Source organism: Xiphophorus couchianus, chromosome 2 (assembly GCF_001444195.1).
Source record: "Xiphophorus couchianus chromosome 2, X_couchianus-1.0, whole genome shotgun sequence".
NCBI classification, from domain to species: Eukaryota; Metazoa; Chordata; class Actinopteri; order Cyprinodontiformes; family Poeciliidae; genus Xiphophorus; species Xiphophorus couchianus.
The window spans coordinates 24027394-24045847 of NC_040229.1; the positions used below are offsets into that span (position 1 = coordinate 24027394).

At 40.9% G+C, this 18454-nt stretch overlaps 2 protein-coding genes across 2 annotated transcripts; one reads left to right on the forward strand and one right to left on the reverse strand.

Annotated features, from left to right (window-relative positions):
• The first annotated feature begins 170 nt into the window (after window positions 1-170).
• Window positions 171-10367, forward strand: vps4a (vacuolar protein sorting 4 homolog A). The gene is made up of 11 exons (XM_028027956.1): window positions 171-423; window positions 2270-2381; window positions 2464-2608; window positions 3727-3788; window positions 4155-4274; window positions 4409-4565; window positions 4650-4798; window positions 4948-5029; window positions 6479-6698; window positions 6845-6985; window positions 8142-10367. Exons 1-11 carry the CDS (start codon window positions 403-405, stop codon window positions 8241-8243), a joined length of 1311 nt encoding a protein of 436 aa, XP_027883757.1. The 5' UTR covers window positions 171-402; the 3' UTR covers window positions 8244-10367.
• Window positions 10368-10438: 71 nt separating this feature from the next.
• cdk10 (cyclin dependent kinase 10) lies at window positions 10439-18202 on the reverse strand. Its single transcript, XM_028027970.1, has 13 exons — window positions 17983-18202; window positions 17637-17709; window positions 17480-17551; window positions 17234-17336; window positions 16870-16951; window positions 15928-15995; window positions 14507-14559; window positions 14067-14136; window positions 12533-12592; window positions 12231-12354; window positions 11382-11521; window positions 11244-11296; window positions 10439-11169 (listed from the first exon to the last, which is right to left on the reverse strand). The coding sequence occupies exons 1-13, from the start codon at window positions 18070-18072 to the stop codon at window positions 11066-11068; spliced, it is 1092 nt and encodes a 363-aa protein (XP_027883771.1). The 5' UTR covers window positions 18073-18202; the 3' UTR covers window positions 10439-11065.
• Between the last annotated feature and the right edge of the window lie 252 nt (window positions 18203-18454).

Sequence of the window (18454 nt, forward strand, 5' to 3'; positions counted from 1 at the left end):
GGCTTTAATTAACCGGATCTAATGATTCCTTGCCTTCATATTACTAACATCTTTATCGCTGGTATTACTGTGTACATTAGCGCTAGTATTTATTTTTTTCAACAAAATGTACCAAACTGTCCAAAGATGTTTTTCTTTTAAAAAAAGAGCTGCCACCGTTTGGAGGCTTTTCTGTAGCGCTTTGGAAACTTGAACCGGAAGCTTTTCCCGTGTCAACCAGCTTGTCTGAAGCTGCAGTGTTGTTGTTGCTAGCGCTTTAGCCGCTGCTCTGTTCTTGCCATGTCGCTAACGGCAAATTCACCGTAAACACACTGTCACAAACAAACGTTGTTTTCAAGCGTTCGCCTTTGTGGAGGGGTAAGAAGATAAAGCTGTGGCCGGGGAGCCGAAAAGTGAGATGAAATGACAACGTCGACACTACAGGTACGTCTCAACGTGAGCTAGCAGAGCTAACCTTTGAGTTTAAACCAGCCTGGTTCTGAGCAATTCAAACACTGAGCGTTTTTCTTCACGTCTTTTTATTGGTTTACAGCTAATTACTAAAATCACCGGATGAATTCTAGATTTTAGTAGTCGATTTTACTTGACTCAAAACTAAAACAAAAGACTTAAATACTGCACACCATATATATAAATGCATGATTATGTCTATGCTGCTCACCTTCCATAAGCATTTGAAGTATATATTTATTGTTACCCAAAACTATTTATCATATACAGTAAATGAAATGGATTGTTTCTGTTATTTAAGGTTCAGAGGTCACAAACTTTGTTCAACAGTTTTGCTGGTTTTTTTTGTCTTTTTCCTGCAACTCTCAGACAACAAATGACGCATTTTGACATTTTTGATCCATCTGTCAATAACCTGGAACCACAAAAAAAGTTATATGAATACATTTCTTGTAGCAGAACAATATGAGTTCACATTACATTTTACTTTAATGATAAATAAATGTGAGGTTTATCTTGCACAGCAAGAATTTCAGGGCTTGTTTTGGTCAAATTATGTCCAACATCTATTGAAAGCGAAACTTGTAAAAGCATATGTGATTTACATCTAATGGAGTCAGCGCTTTAGCCACTGCTCTGTTCAGTATGCAATGCTCTTAATGTATAACTCTGAAGTCAAGTTATAGCCACACTTGTTCAGTTTTTTGAAAACAAAAATCTGCAGCTCAATATACTTAGTGTTTTAGGAATGACTTGTTGAAGATAAAATCGAACAGCAGAATGAAGAAGAAAATGCATCTAAGTGACTTTGAATATTAGATTGTTGTTGGTGTGAATATTCAGAAATTGCTGATCCACTGGGAACCTTTTAAGCAGAATAATTTCCCTGGTTTACAGAGAAGATGTCCAGAAAGCGACAGTTGTGTCGATGATAAAGCCTTGCTGATGTCAGAGGATGCTGGGCAGACTGGTTTGTGACTGTAGCTCAAAACACCGCTTTATACAACAAATAAAGCGTTCAGGGACATCATCTCTGGACTCGCATGTCATTTGGATGGAAATGTGCAGAAAACCACATTAGGTTCTGCATCTGCCTAAGATGAGGAAACCGATGCTACAGAGGTTTGCTTAAGCTGAACAATTACTGCTTGCCTGGTACGATGAGTCTTGAATTCAACTACAACATTCAAGATGGCGCAGTCAGAATTTGATGTAAATGAAAAAAAACAAGTGTTTGGACAGAATCTCTGTTGTGCTTGTATTTAGCTGCCTTCTGGTCCTTTTGCCCCACCATTACAGTTTAACCTCAGATCTCCTCCTTCAGGTCGTTTTCGACTTACTTTGACATTTGATGCTGTAAAAGGACAGTGTTCAATTCTAGTCGTCATGACACAAGTGCTCTGTTTGTGATAGATTTATTCCCTTCGCACAGCTTTTTCAACATGTGCGACATCAGGGAATGTAACACCTAGCAGTGAAGCTGGAAATATGTAAGACATGCAGGACTCCTGTCTTCTATGACTCAAATTGGACATCACTGTGTTAAAAACATCTCACGTAATATACTCATGGTCTAATGGGATTGTGGTTTGATCTAGAAGATAGTTTCTCATAATTTGTGAAAAGTTAAAAAAGGACATAAAAGGATTAGAGACAAAGTGGAAATTGGGGATAATATGAAATCTTCTAAAACTTTAAATTAGAGAAGCAGGCTGAGATTCTAGCACTGGGGAGCGATGTGGCAGCTCTTAGTAACAGTTTGAACTCTCTGTCTGTCCAGCGTTGATCCTCTGAAATTATATTTCCGAATCTGCTGCAGAAAGCGATTGATCTCGTCACCAAAGCCACAGAGGAGGACAAAGCGAAGAATTATGAGGAGGCTTTGCGATTGTACCAGCATGCTGTGGAATACTTCCTGCATGCCATCAAATGTAAGTATTGCATCCCGACAATTTGCCGGCCTCTGTGGGTGCCGTGTTCTTCACGTTGCCGCGTGATGGTCACTGTGTCCAGATGAGGCCCACAGCGACAAAGCCAAGGAGAGCATACGAGCCAAGTGTATGCAGTACCTGGACAGAGCGGAGAAACTCAAAGACTATCTGAAGAACAAAGACAAGCAGGGCAAGAAGCCTGTCAAGGAGGCACAGAGTAATGACAAGTACGTTGTCTCTCTCTTGTTAAAGCACCCAGAGTTCTTGGTGCCTTGCTGAAGTATTCACACCCCTTGAACTTTTTCAGATTTGATTAAATTTCTACAACAAAACTTAAGTGGATTTTGTTTGGATTTTATGTGATGGCCCAACACGGAGTAGCCGAAACATGAGAAGTGAAAGGAAAACGATACATGGGTTTTTAAATTTACAGATTTGATGTAAATTTTCATTTTTTATTGCCCCCTCCTTTTACAAGGAAACACTGTTAAAAAAGAAACTGTTTCCAGCAGAAGTCAGGTAATTTGTAAACAGAGTGTATCTGTGTGTAATCCACTCTCATTATAAATGCAGCTGCTCTGTTTCTGGCCTCAGAGGTTTGTTAGAGAACATTGGTAGACAAACGACATCATGAAGACAGAGAAACTCAGCAGGCAGGTCAGGGATGAAGATGTGGAGAAGTAAAAGCTTTGACTTCCTCACAGAACTCTGAAAAACAACCATCCCCATGTTAAAACATGCTGGTGGCAGCATTATGCAGTGGGGATGCTTTTCTTCAGTGAAACCTATTAGTTAGGAAATGGTTGGAGTTCTATTATAAACTTTCAAACAGTTTCTGCTTGAAACTGTGTTGGATTTTTGGTTTCTAGCAGAACAAAGGCCCTAAACATAAAGCTGGCGTTGCGGTGGAATACTTATTTGTGTGCTAGAGTGGTCTAGTCAAAGCCCAGACCTAAATTCAGTTGAGAATCTGTGGCAAGACTTGAAAATTGATAACGCTCTCCATCCAACATGACGAGGCTTAAATGGGGGAAATCTGTCTGGTTCTGGGTATGGAAAGCTGGTTGAAACAAACCCGAAACACGGGATTCTGCAAAAATACTGACCCAGGGAGGCGGAATACAAATGCACTCAACACATTTTTGGTTTTTATCTTCTTGTACCGATTTCTTCTGTTTGATGCACAGCTTTGTGTTTGTCTATCACATGAAAATCACAAGAAAGTCCATTAAAATTTGTGGCTGTGATGTGAAACATGGAAAGCTTTGAGGAGACGTGAATGAGGTTACGAGACGCTGCAACTACCGCGACCTTGAGGTCATTTTACTTTTTGTTTGTTTTTAAGGAGCGACAGCGACAGTGAGGGAGAAAACCCAGAGAAGAAGAAACTGCAGGAGCAACTTATGGGTCAGTCTACTGGCGGAAATTTGATCTCTGTCATAGAAAAAAACTAACTGTGGGACTGACTGTATTTATAAAGCAGCAGCATCCCCCTGATGGCGTCTTTTGGCTCATCTTCCAAATCATGACTGATGTTTAATATTGGAGTTGCTAACTGAGCTGCCAGAAACTCTCATACAGCTTTACTGATGCTAGTTTGTGACAAGTTTGACTTTTGTAACCCCATTTATCAAGATGAAAAATATTAAAATATAGAAAATTCTCTACTGTTAGTTTCTTCATGCTGATGTGCTTTTGCTATCTGTTTGGTAGCGTCATGAAGAAGCTGTGCATCGTTTTCTCATCTGTCTGAGGTCTGTTTGTGTTTTCCAGGTGCCATTGTGATGGAGAAGCCCAACGTAAGTTGGAATGACGTTGCCGGCCTGGAGGGAGCAAAAGAAGCATTGAAGGAAGCTGTTATCCTGCCCATCAAGTTCCCTCACCTCTTCACAGGTTTGATCTTCCCTCTGTCGTTCTGATTACACATCGACTGTTTCTGTAGCAACCGATGTAATGTTTCAGTGGGATAAAAATCCTCAAGCTTGGTTTGAAAGTTTTATTTCACTGCAGCGTCTCTTCTCTCTCAGGCAAGCGGACTCCGTGGAGAGGCATCCTTCTGTTCGGTCCTCCAGGGACGGGGAAGTCCTACCTGGCCAAGGCCGTGGCCACCGAAGCCAACAACTCCACCTTCTTCTCCGTGTCCTCCTCTGACCTCATGTCCAAGTGGCTGGGAGAGAGCGAGAAGTACGTTATGCATCGATGCAGCGTTATGGATACGGATGGATCCGCAGCAGCTACAGATTGAATGTTTCTGTCCGTCTCCGTCAGGCTGGTGAAGAACCTGTTCGATCTGGCGCGTCAGCACAAACCTTCGATCATCTTCATCGACGAAGTGGACTCGCTGTGCGGCTCCAGGAACGAGAACGAGAGCGAGGCGGCGCGCCGCATCAAGACAGAGTTTCTGGTCCAGATGCAAGGTCAGGAGCCACGCCACGCTCCTGTGAAACATTTATTAACATTTATTCAATGTTCAGTTTAAATGTTAATCCTAGCTATTACAGTAATATGTAGTCATCCAGCAAGAGAGCCTATTTAGATGTTAACCACAACTGTTTGCTTATTTTAGGTGTTGGCAACAATAACGATGGTATTTTGGTGCTTGGAGCCACCAACATCCCCTGGGTGCTGGACGCTGCCATTCGCAGAAGGTCAGACGATCAGAAGTTCAATACTTCATAACTGTTAGCTTGGCTTCTGGTGGGCTTGTTGTACAGATTTGTCATAATTGTAACCATTTTGGGTTATTAAGAAAATATTTTTTAACCAGGATCACACAAACAGATAGTTTCGTGTTTGAATGCACGAGAAAATCGAGATGTAACTATGTAAAGTTATGATGTAACTTTCTTAATGTAGCTTAACGTTTAGCTACATTAAGAAAGAATAACTTCTATTAACTAAACTGGTACTGTACGTCTTTAAACACATGCAGGGATCTAAATGCATCTAAGATAACAAAAAATAACAGTGTACCTCTAAAGGGAACACGCCTGTTAAACATGCCTGGGGTCTGTAACGTATAATAGATCATTTTAAAGCCTTTTTGACCTGTAAAGTGACGTATTTCCTGTATTATTTAAGTAGACAAAACCTGTTAAAGGAAAATAGCCTAAATAAAAAAGTGAGCTCACCCTGAGGCCTACACATTAACTGCAACAACAAGATGTGAATGATGTAGTAGTGATGGTTGAGTTTTAAATGTTTAAAAACAATATCTCCAAATATAAAGTGCAGTGGGCAAATGGAAAAAATGTGCATTTCTTGCGAAAGTGAAGCTGTAAGCTGAATATTTTTAACGATAATTGCAGAAGCATCTGACATCAGCTGCAGGCGACTTGCAGAAAAGTAAGAAGTAGGCAGAAACAGTAGAATAAAGCAAAATCCTGTAAAATGCAAAAGGAAAAACTGCAGAAGAAGCATGAAAAATTCCACCCAAAGAATATTAGAGATTCCTGCTGTTTACAAAGCTAACCTGTAAGGTCACATAAGCTAAAACTAGCTAAAATAATAATGATAGCATTCAGGCATGGCCTACAGTAATGCACTCTATGCAGTGTGAAAGAAAACAGAAATTTAATAAGCAGAAACATTAAAAAAATCAAACGGTCTGCAATCTTCTTTCAAAGGAAAACTTTCTGCTTATCATTAGTTGAAGAATATAAACGGGAAGAAAAACTGGTTTTAGCTCAACGACTGCAGAGCAGTTTATAGTTAGCTAAAGCATATATAGATTATGCTGATGGTTGTGGGTCACCATCATGTTTTTATAACATTATAGTGTGATAACAGCAATGTGTGAGGTGTTAGATACAAAGTTAATGTTAGATGAAATTCTGGAATTAGGATTGGAAGGAGGGTCGGATTGGGAACCCTCAGAGCTAGTGGGCCAGTGTTTTTTTTTCTTAAACTTTTAAGAGGAATTTTATAAAATCTGCAAAAGATATGAAACAGGTGAAATAACCTGGAGTAGTTGAAGGATAGGACTATTAAAGTTTTTGGTTGATAGTTGTGTGTAGTTTGATTTCTAAGCATCAGGAGCCAGAGGTTTTCCTCCCAGCCGCTGACTGTTCAGTTAAAGTTGTTCTCTGTGGGATCAGATTCGAGAAGAGGATCTACATCCCTCTCCCGGAGGAGCCGGCCCGGGCCCAGATGTTCCGACTTCACCTTGGCAACACGCCGCACAGCCTGAGCGACGCCGACCTCCGCGAGCTCGCGCACAAAACGGACGGCTACTCGGGCGCCGACATCAGCATCATCGTTCGGGACGCGCTCATGCAGCCGGTCAGGAAGGTCCAGTCGGCTACTCACTTTAAAAAGGTACGAAAGGCTCAGACGTGCCGTGAACCGCTGACCTCCCGGATGTCATGTTTAATATTTCAAATCTCTAATCTTGAGTTCAGCTTGAATGGTTTTCATTTCTGAAACGCAGTGTCTGTTGTTTTTTCCCCCTTGTTTCCCTGCAGGTTCGTGGTCCGTCCCGAAGCAACAACCAGGTGATGGTGGATGACCTCTTGACCCCGTGTTCCCCTGGAGATCCTGCAGCCATAGAAATGACCTGGATGGATGTGCCTAGTGATAAGCTACTGGAGCCCATAGTTTGCATGGTGAGAGACGATGGCGAAAAATGTGTTCGAAGCCTTGAAGTAAATACATTTTTATCATCGATTACTTTTGTTTTAGCTCAACTCACAGGCTTTCTGTATTATATATATCTGTGGTTGATTTCTGAACCGTTTCTATTTAGATTTAGACAAATAATTTGGATTATCGTCTCTTCTTTTATCTTGAGCCTTTATGGTTTTACCAAAAGCTTTACATGTTAAAACAGAAAGAAATTCTGAGAAAACTTGTACCTTTTTGAACAGAAAGAGCAGAAAATGGTTCCCTGCATGTGTCCCAAGCAGCATGTAGATGGTGCTGGTGGTTGTCATGGAGACATGATGACCCTAAGATGCCACTCTTTACATCATTCTTCTGTCGCCGTGTACGGTGGCAAAATAAGCCTGGATTCCTGTGTCATGCTGTATTTGAACTGCAGGGAGATCAAATTGATAACTAAGAGTTCTTAAAAACTGATGCACTTAAAAAGTTTTAATGGATTTTAAAATGAATAGGCAGGGTTACTAATAATTTAGCAACCACTTGGTTATAAGCAATTATGCATATCAGTAAATTAAAAATCAGATACAAATTTACTAAAACAAATAAATTAACTTTGTAAGATACTTTAGACATGGAGAGATGTTAAGTAATGATCTAATGATGCGTTTTCTGTATTAAATAACTGAAATAAAAATAAATTTTTACAGCTGTTCTAATTTACTTAAGAAAAAGCCACATTGAATCTGTCACTGTGGTTCTCACAAAACCAAAAAGCAAATGGTTTTTATTATGGAATCAAGAAAAAATGGTTGTCAGTATTTTTTCTGTAAGTTCTTTATGCAAAATTACCTACAACAGACTTTTAAAAGTAACTAGCTTTAAACTATGTTGCCTATCTGTCTTCATTTTCTATTTTTACAGAAGAGGCTCTTTTCCGCTAGGGAATCATTTTGTCCTAAAATCTGAAAACAGAAATAATTTTAGCTTTAGTAATAAAACATTTTGTTGTGGCTCCAGGTGAGTTTTAGTTTGTAGCAGCTGGTGCAAAATATGCTGACTCTCGATCTACTGTAGATAAATCACCACGGTGAGATTTTGGAGCAGGAAGTGGCAGTGAATCTTCTTCTTCTTCTTCTTCCTCCTCCTCCTCCTCTGCAGTCGGACATGTTGCGCTCTCTGTCCACCACGCGTCCCACAGTCAACACTGAAGACCTGATGAAGGTGAAGAAGTTCACAGAGGACTTTGGGATGGAGGGTTGAGGGATGCCGGCCCCGGAGGCTCAGACCTGCTCCCAGTAACGCCACTCCTCTTCGTCCTCCTCCTCCTCCTCACCGCTGTGTAGGCTTCCATCTCTCAGACTGGTTGACATCCTCCTGATCTGACGTCTGTTAAAGCAGGCCACGATTATAGAACATCCGAAGGACGTTTTCCAAATGCCACATTAGACAAATCTGTGTGGTTTTTTTGTTCTTTTTTGGTAGTTGGACAGTAGATCTCATGTCTCTCGCCCTCATTTCTGATGATGTAACCCTGCAGAATCTTCACTACATGAACTCGGCTGCATTTTACGCTGGGAAACGCTCCAAGTCCGCCCCCCCTTCGCCCGAACCGAACCCGCTCTACGACTGAAGGACTGTACGTTTTGTCGCCGTCGTGCACTTTGCTTTGGATCCACATGAAGGACCCTGATGACTGAAGGTGAAGCAGAAGTTTATAATTTCCTCCAGGCATGCAAGCGTGTGAATGCATCTCAGTGTTTTTATTGTTAAACGTGCGTGTCTTAATGTTTCTGTTTAAATGTCAGGAGCCGGTTGTTCGCGTATTTAATGTTGAAGCGTGTCTGGCTCAGGCCTGCAGCAGCAGGCTGGTAGCAATCTGACCGAAGTGTTTTACACAACAAGAGATGTGCCTGACTGGGAGAAAAACACCTCTAGTTTTTATTATTCCTAATCCTAGGATGAAAAATGTAAGGATTTTCTGGTCTTCTTTTGTCACGATGTAACAAATCAAAATATTTGAACGCTAAATTTAAAGGAAAAAAAGTTCATTCGTTTTAGCTTTATCAATGGAATAATAAAAATTATTTTTCTGCAGATTGAAATTAGTTTTTTTTTTTTTAGATTCAGTTTTATTTAAAATCCATTCTCATTTAATTTTAACAGAAAAAAAGGAGAAATCACTTTGAAATTTTGGCGTTTTGCCTGCAAAATGTCCCAATTCTTCAGTTTATCTGATCAGACTTTTTCTGGCCTATAGGAATTTCTGGTGGCACATTTTTCCCCGTAAAGATTATACAGCAGAGTTGATGGAGGTCATAGTTTTAAATTAGGGTTTCACAAATTCCATAAAATATGATATTAGGTTTGAACCCAAATCTTCCAGACACTTTTCTTTCTTTACCTTTTACACACAGACCTCTTCACTCTGTGAGTTTTATTTTGTTTCTGGCAATAAACGGAAGAATGAGAGTCCACCCAGCTCATTAAATATGGATAAACACGGAACGAAAGCCAGAAACTTTAAAGATAAAATCCTACCAATGATTGCTTCCGACAGGTGCGATTGCCGATATTGCGAAAACGATTTGAAATATCATGCAGCTCTACTTTGAATCCTACGATTTTCCAGAATTTAGGCATAAAAATCAGATTTTTCATAATAATTTAGACATTTTGAGGTCAAACTCAAAATAATTTAATTTTGACAATTAAAAAAAATCTTTCATTTGGAAATAATCTGAAGCAGTCATTAGGTATTGCAGTTACCATTTGGGGTAACAAATGCCAATGTTTTTACATTTTGGATAAAATATTTAATTGCATCTCATTACAGCTGAACCAAAACAATCACTTGATTTTTAAAACCTTGTCAACGCCCATGAAGGAGACCCAGTCCGGCACATCTCTGAGATTTCCCTGCACATGTAGTATTAACCTTATTTATGATTACTCGTCACCTCGGTAGAGAAACAGTATGTTTACATTTGAAGTATTACCTTTCTTGCTGATTTAGCACCTTTGAAAGGCCTAATTGATTTTTTGGGGGGGTTTTTTTGCTTTTTGGGAGAGAAATCCACACTAATTTTCCTTTGAGATGCTGTCGTCTAGTTTTGTTTTCAGTCATCTTGGTTGCTAGGAGAGCAGCTGGACATCTTCATCGACTCTGACATCAGGACTCCAAGCTCCGTGTGTTCTGACTGAGCGATGTGGTGAATTGATAACTCAGCGCTACAGTAGTACAGCTCTGTGTTTGTCCAGGTACCTTCTGGTTCAGTGGGAGCTTAGTTAACAAAATCCCTGGTGTGGGGAAATAACCTGCTGCTGGCTGTGTAACCATTACAACTAATTTAACCGGAGTTAATAAAAACTGACATTTCAAATGAAGCCGGTGTTGCTGTATCGTTTACACACACTTTTTTTTTTTATAGAGATTTTCAGGACTGGTTGAGTTTTTGTAAACGTTTTTAATTTACATAGTATTTATAAAAGATATGTTACAGGCATGTTTACATAAAACAGAGATCTAATCATTTAAAGAAGCAGAGAGCGTTCACACAACCCAGCAGGTTAGTATTAGTGCAGTCATTACACCTCGGTTTTTCAACCTGTAAATCTTTAATCATAAATTTACATTGTGCCCATCAAAGCACTACTGTTCATTATAGAGGCAGAATGCACCAACGAAGAAAAACAAAGGCCTTTATACAGACAACAAAACCAACAATAAAAAGATGAGTTTCAGACGTTTTTAAATATTTTCTTTCATTACCATGAAACACTTTACCAGGTTCTAATTTAAGGTGAATTAATTTAGAATTTAAAAATATTGGATCTGAACACTGAAAAATGTCACGAAATGTACCTGTTTGTGTTTAAGAAGCAGGTAAAACTGAAGAAGAAAGCACAACAAAATAAAACAGAGCTATCTTGTTATGTTGTACACTTGATAATTTAGCCCGCTTCGGCTCTTTTTGTTTTGATCACATCAACACTTAAACAAAGTTGGCTTTAAAACTTATTTTCTCCCCCTGAACTTCGCCTCCAGTGTGGCACTGCAGCTCCCCACCAGGGGGCAGTAATCCTCAGACTTTGCTGCTCTTCCTCCTCTTCGGCTGGCTCTCCGCCTGAACAACCGCTCGCTTGTTTCGATGGTGCGGGAACGTCGGCATCAGCTCCGGCTCGCAGGCTGGAATAGAAGACAGGTCGCATGGGTTGGCAGAGGTCAGAGGTCACTTGTTAACTGTTGAATAATAAACTCACGCAGAGGTTTCTCTTTGAAGTAGGAGCTCTCCAGACAATCTTTGGCGGTCGCTCTGGGACAGGAAAACAGAACCGCACTTAAACCTCGACCACACCGTGTTGTGGTAGCAATAATAATATTAAATCCATGTGTGCTACCTGCGCTGTGGGTTGTACATGAAGAGCAGGTTGAGCAGTCTGTGTCCAGCATCAGACAGCCAGGTGAACTTGTTCTTCAGGTTGTTGTACGGCTGCTTCCTCAGGCTGTACTGACCGATGAGCGGCAGCTGAGAGAAACCCTGCAACAAACACGCCGTCTTTATAAAATGCTGCAAGAGACGGAGCCTGAGAGAAATAGCAATTTCTACAGATTTTAGAGCAACACTTACACGTTTGCACTCAAAATGCTCACATCTTTTCAAAAATTTACAAGCTTTTTATGGAAGATTTCTGGGCTTTTTGGTGGAGGTTTACCTTTTTTATCCATAGCTACAATGGCCCTAAAATGCCGTCGTATTGTCACACTCAAACGGTTACATGTGCAGGTAATTTGGGGGTTGGGAAAAAGTTCATAACATCCATTTCACTCCAAGTTACATACCGAGCTGTGGAGTGGGATTGCGGCTGATACTGTGAAAGCGCTTTGAATAGGACAGGACTGGATATAAAATGTATCGGCTTGTGTAATGTGTAAAACCATACTGGTACCTAACCATATCAAGTCACAGAACTCCAAGACATCCTCTGTATTTTTGCCTGACAGAAAAGTCAGATTACAAGATTAAATAGTCCTGTCAAGATAAAATGCAAGACCTGAGACCAACATACCAACTTTAAAAACAAAAAGACATTTTAAGGCCTAATTTCAGATACATGAATTTAAGACTTTAAGGACCTTCAGCCCTCCGTCACACCCACTAACAGAATGAGTCGGCAGCACTTGTATTAGAGGCTGATTTCTGCAGCGTTCATCTCTGGAGGGTTCTCCCTCCCGGACCAGAGTCTCACCGGCCAGATGTTCTCGTTGGGCGTCCCCAGCAGCTGCACGATCAGGTCCACCTGCTGGATCTCCGAGGTTCCGGGCAGCAGAGGTTTGTGGGCCAGCAGCTCGGCCAGGATACAGCCCACTGCCCTGCGAAGGAAACGTCACGACCTGCTTCATCTTTTACAGTGATGTCAGAGCAGCTGACGTTGCTACAACTCGAGTACCGATGTGGCACATAAAAACCTCAGCACAGCATGAGAACGCCATTTCTGCTCCCCAGAAAGCCAAACTTGCAAACTCGATCAGACCTGCTGGGATTTCTCACCACATGTCCAGAGCTGTAGTTTGAGTCTTCGTCCCCAGGAGGAGCTCCGGAGCTCGGTACCTGCGTGCAGGAGAAGACACGGTTAGACTGCAGGCCTCAATGAGATAATGAAGCTGGATTACTGCAGAGGATTAACGGGAAGAGTTTCCACTGAGGCAGCGCAAGCACAGCAACACGGGGGGAATTTCCACGGCGCATCACACACAGGTCAACGGATCGAACAGAAGGAGACCTGATTATTCACCGCCGTCACTTTTAGACATCATCTTCAACAAGGAGGCTGAGTTACTCAAGAAGCAGACAACCGTAACCACGCATATTAATGGAAAGTTGAGTGAAAGGAAAACGATAGGTAAGAAATAGGGTGGGGAAGTCTAAAGTCGGGTGAAGATATACCTGAAACTTCAAATATCTGTTCAGTCCATCGTATGAGAATGTGAAGAGGATGATATGACATAAAGGCCCGCAGTTCCTCTGGAGGAGCTGCTTCTCATGTGAAAGAATCTGTTTGACAGGCTGCTCTCCACAAACCTTTTTGGTCAACATGGAGAACAATAAATAAACTAACGCTTCACATTCACCTGAAAACACCATTGAAAGTGAAAACACCGGTCAGAAAGCTTCAGAGTTGATGGAGATAAATTGCTAGCTCTCCATCAACTCAGCTAGCTCAAATGCTAGCTCTCATGTGAGCGAGAGGAAGCAGGTTGATTTGGACAGAATTTACTGCCAAAACAAGAGCGATGCTTTCCACGCAGAGAATTAGAGCTGCTGCTAAATAAAAACAACAAATCCTGGGAATCTAACATTTATCCAAATGCCAGTTACACAACAGCCGAGGTACCCGCAGTAAATTTGGGCCTAAGCCTGGATGCTCCTTTTATCTCCAACCCCGACCGGTCACCAGTTAATCTGATGTTACGAGTTCTTTAAACCTTCGTTTTGTCTTTGTTTCTCTCGTTACTTGGACTCTGGTGCTCTTGTCAACTTCAGGATTTGAGAGCAATTTCTGAGAGTTCTGCACAGAAACAAAAAAAACTTATCTGGGCTCATTCAGATTTGTTTCCATCGTTACTTAATATGAGGACAACATATAAGACAACTCCAGGAGTTTTATGGTGCGTTCACGACCTACAGCGTTTTGAGCGTGAGGCGCATCTGGTTTACATTCAAAGTCTATGTGGAGGCGCGACGAAGGCCATTGCGATGCGTTTCGAGCGTCTAGCCGAACCGTTTGGCGCGTCAAGAGCACCAACGAACAACAACGGCTAGAGCCAACAAGTTTGACGCGCCTCCACATAGACTTTGAATGTAAACCAGATGCGCAAAATGCTAGTGTGGAGTAAAATGTCAACGTCTGCATTCAAAGTGCACACGCGCCGAACTTGAAGCGTCGGACGCGTTTTTGACGCGCGTGACGCACCATTAGGCAGCTTCAACTGAAACGTCTGGAAGTAAGAGGACAACTTGCTGCTGTTTCTGCAGATGCTCTGGATTTATTGATGGACGTGCTTCAGCGTCCGGAAACACTCACCACAGTGTGACCACTCTGGGGGTCATTGGCGGCTGAGGGATCCCGTACATCCTGGCCAATCCAAAATCAGCTGAACCGCAGAGAAAAACAGAAGGAGGGATGAGTAACCAGAGCTGCAGAAAGTTTATTTCTAAACTTGTCAATAGGGAAGTTTGAGATTTCTTTTTTTTAAATCTACAAAAAATTCCTAGAAACTCATTAAATATGCAGAGAGAGAAAACAAGGAAACACTAAAACTAAGAATTATTCTGGAAATGCCAACAAGCTGATAAAAATATGGCGTCACAAGCCGTAAAATAAATGCATATGTTCTTGAAGTAACATAATTTTGCCCTGGAAATCTAAACTTTAATTTAAGTCAATCCTGCAATAAGGGCTGCAGGGATTACCAGAGAAGCTGCTGCAGTGGTGTTGGTGGTAATGTTACCGTACGGACTCACCAATCTTAACGCAGCCTTTGTCGGTCATCAGCAGATTAGACACCTTCAGGTCCCTGATAACAAGATAGAGCAGATTAATGAGGCCGCTGTTCTCAGCTCTGTTTGCTGCGGTACATCTTCAGTCCTTATGTTTTTTTTTTTGTTTTTTTTTTTAAAGCTCACTGTTTGCACACAGCTGCACGTCTTCACTCTTAGAGATTAACAGCTTAGCCTACTATGTTGAGCTGAAAGCGAAAGTTTTCTGCATTACGTGGGTGGATCTATTTGAACCTCCTTAGATCATTAGCGCGACTAAGGCTGAACTCATCGCCTGCTACATGTCGGGTTCAGAGTTCGCAGCTTAAACTACCTCAACAAAACGTTAGCAGCTCACTGGTTCTGAAACATTCATATCCTCAGACAGATATTTTGTTTATGCTTATATGTTGATAATCTAAAAAAGTACAATAGAAAAATAAGCATACGGACCTTTTAAAAGATAGTATTACCCCTAACCTTGGCGTGCTATGTCTCTGAAACTAAAAGCTTGGTTATTTAATAAGCAGTTACAAAGCAAATTGTGCTAGTTTTGACAATTGTTTTTTTTCCCTTTGCCTGCAACTCTTTGTTTTTTTTATTCTTCCAGGATTTACCCATTTTTAGCTCATTCCAGTCTCCCATCAGCTCTGACTAGTGTCCCTATCCTTTATAGTGCGTTCACACCAAATGCGTTTTGAGAGTCAGGCGCGTCTGGTTTACATTCAAAGTGTGTTTCAAGCGTCTACCTGTGGTGCGATTTGAACTGTTTGGAGCGTTTTGAGCACTTGACGGGTTCAACGCGTCCAACGCTCCTGATAGATGTTAATTGTAAACCAGGCGCACAAAATGCTTTCGGTGTGAACGCGCCAAAAGTGCAAACGCGTGAAATTTGAAGTGGCAGACGCGTTTTTGATGTGCGTAACGCATTTGGTGTGAATGCACCATTAGACAAACAATCATCATTATGCTGTCATCACCATACTTTAACATGGGTGTGGTGTATTCAGGGTGATCTGCAGCGTTGGTTTCTTACAACATATAGAATTTTGCGTGCAAGCCATAAAAATGAGTCTTGGACCCAAATCAGCTTTTAGCAGACAGCAGAGGAGGATTTCTTCTAGCCTTACATTTTTTTCTTGCCACCCATCCATAAAAGGTCAGAATCGAGGAACGCACCACTAAAAGTTATCCTGTGGATCCCTGAAGCTCCTCCATTGTTAGCTGTTTCTCTGAGCAAAGTAAAGGAAACCAAAAAGAAATATCTTCTTATTTGGAAAAAAAACCAAAACAAAACTGAACATATATTAATTTTCTTCCACCTCCAAATTGTGAACTAATTTGAGTTGTTCAATCAGACACATTTTGTAAAGTTTCAGGTTGTGTGAATCCTCTGGAAGGCTCACCTGTGTATAATGAAGCTGTGATGGAGATACTCTAAGCCTCTGAGCAGCTGAAGGACGATGCACTTCACCTGGAGGAGAGAGGAAATATCTTCAAACAACAGATGGGAAATGTACATGTTGACTTTATTCTTCTCTTTTTAGTAGCTTAATTTTTGGATAGTTTTTGATCGTCTTCGAAAGGCTGAAAGATTTCAACACATTTAATTTTTAACAGCCATCTGTCATTTTCCAGACGCCCTCCATGAGCGTTGGCATCTCAGCCACTAAAGGAAACCGCTGATGTGTTCACTGTAGTATTGCACACACAGATGTTGACATTTGATGAATTTCGCAGCTGTAATTTTCAATGTGGAATTTGAAGAAATGAAATCACTGCAGTTCCAAGGATGCAATGACTGTTTCCACAAAACATTAAACATTTCACAACAACAAAGGACCACATGCATGAGCAGCTATAGTGGTGGTAGTCATGGAGTAGATTACAAACCTGGCAGTTAAATCCTAATCTAAATGGAGTAATCTTCCCAACCAACCCTGGTTTGGACTTGATGATATATAAAACACTAAAAGCAACAAAACAAAGATTCATTTCCTATCAGATTAATATCAGATAAAACACAGGTTAGTATAGACACAAAAACATCACCCTTTGTGTTAATGTAAACATTTAAATGTACAGGTAAACCGAGATGTCTTGAGGTGTGAAACAACGCTGTATTTGTCTGGTGTCCATGCATGCTGCACCGGAAGAGAAACACAAACTTTTCAGTACGTATTCGTACCCAGTTTTTCAAAAAAGCTGCTTCAATAAATGTAAATAATGACTAAGCACGTCTGGTGTAAACATGTTTGAAAAGAATGCTTGATTAGTAACAAAGTAGGGAAGTAAATGTGTGATTGTTAAAATAATTTAAAGATAAATAAATTGTAACAGAGTTTTACCTGAGCTTCGGAGAATGGCGTCTGCATGTTTTCAAGCAGACTGGCCAAGTCCTGTTCACAGTAACTCATCACCAGAAACAAACTGGAAGAAAGACCAACACAAACTTGTACTTAGTTTTTCTGCACATACTTTTTCTTTTCTTGTTTCAATTTATCACGTCAAGTGTTATATATGTTGTTATATTTTCATACACCTGAGGTTAGGTTTGAATGATTTTAGATTTGTCTTACATACAATCTGGCTAATTCCACCACTGTAGGAGGCCATTTCATTTAAATAATGTATTTATACAAAGGAGTATTTTAAGCAGGTTGCTGTTGGCTCTGTATCCATGTATAAAAACAGGTTTTAGTGGGTGGGTACCTCTCCAGATGGCTGCCTACCACCACCTCTTTCAGCTCCACGATGTTTGGATGTCTCAACCTCAGCAGCAGTGTTATCTCTCTCAGGCTGCTGATGGGAATCCCTGACAGAAAAAAAAAACTAAATACTTTAAGAACTTCGTAGTATTTGTACAACTTATAATGGTTGAGGGTGAACTTTTCATTCATTGCATAGTTGCAGACAAACGTGTCCTGAATTAGATTTGTAGCAGCAAAATGTCCTCACCATCCTTCTCGTTGTCCATGCGGACCTTCTTCAACGCCACTATCTCATCCGACTTGGTGTCACGGGCTCGGTCTGAAGGAGGAAGAGAAACCGTCCAGTTCTTCGACGAGTCGGATATAGTCGATCTGAGTCGATCCAATGTGTCGGCCCAACTTACACACAATGCCGTATGTTCCTTCTCCTATTCGGTTGAGCTTCTCAAACTCCCGGACACTTCGGCAGCTTCCAAACTAAAGGAATTAAAAATAAATACTGAAAACATACTTTTAAAAAAATAGTGAGGAGCTATGAAGGACAGTATGTATGAAGTAGGTTTTTCTTGACGTGACTTGTTTTGACACGTCGCAGTATATGCCGATAATTACCATAAGCTACGTAGATGTGTAAAATACTGTCAATTATATCGTGTCGATCCATTCCGTCAAACATACATAGTTTCACTAAAATTAGCCAAGTCGAGAACGAGGTTCGGCCGGCATTGTTTCCAGCATTCATCCACTCACCCGGTCATTCTGGGGCACTGTGAAGGTTTTCTTGTCTTTAATGGACTTCAGCTTTATCAAGTCCGGTTCATCCTCGCCGACGGCGTCCATCCTCTGAGTTTTTAAAAGGTTTTGCTGCTCAGATGAGAAGAGAGACGTCAGGTAGGACCTCCAATAAGCATGGCGCCGTTGTAGTTTGTTTTGTGTCCACACGCAGGACAACAAAGAGCTTTCACGGAGTTTGAGGCCATTTACATCCTTTCCATGAGTGTCAGGGTTGGAGTTAAAAATAAATATCTACAGGGAAACTAATCAGAAAGAAAACAAATTATTTGTTGAAACCGTACAAAACCGAGGCAGTTGTAGATATATAAAAACATTCTATTATTCTAATTATTATTGCTCTATCAGTTCAAGAAGTTGTGGTATTTGCACACCATTTGCAGACGTTTTTGTTTTGAATACATTGCTTTAGCTGCAGCTCATAGTTGTA

Excerpts from the sequence above, each read along its gene's own strand:
- cdk10 (XM_028027970.1), bottom strand. The coding sequence starts at position 18,072 with ATGGACGCCGTCGGCGAGGATGAACCGGACTTGATAAAGCTGAAGTCC. Across the intron at positions 15,996-16,869 it reads CGCCATTCTCCGAAGCTCAG|GTGAAGTGCATCGTCCTTCA; the intron begins GTAAAACTCTGT and ends TCTCTCCTCCAG. Across the intron at positions 12,593-14,066 it reads CCCAGAGTGGTCACACTGTG|GTACCGAGCTCCGGAGCTCC; the intron begins GTGAGTGTTTCC and ends TCCTGCACGCAG.
- vps4a (XM_028027956.1), top strand. The coding sequence starts at position 403 with ATGACAACGTCGACACTACAG. Across the intron at positions 2,382-2,463 it reads CTTCCTGCATGCCATCAAAT|ATGAGGCCCACAGCGACAAA; the intron begins GTAAGTATTGCA and ends CACTGTGTCCAG. Across the intron at positions 4,566-4,649 it reads TGGCTGGGAGAGAGCGAGAA|GCTGGTGAAGAACCTGTTCG; the intron begins GTACGTTATGCA and ends CGTCTCCGTCAG.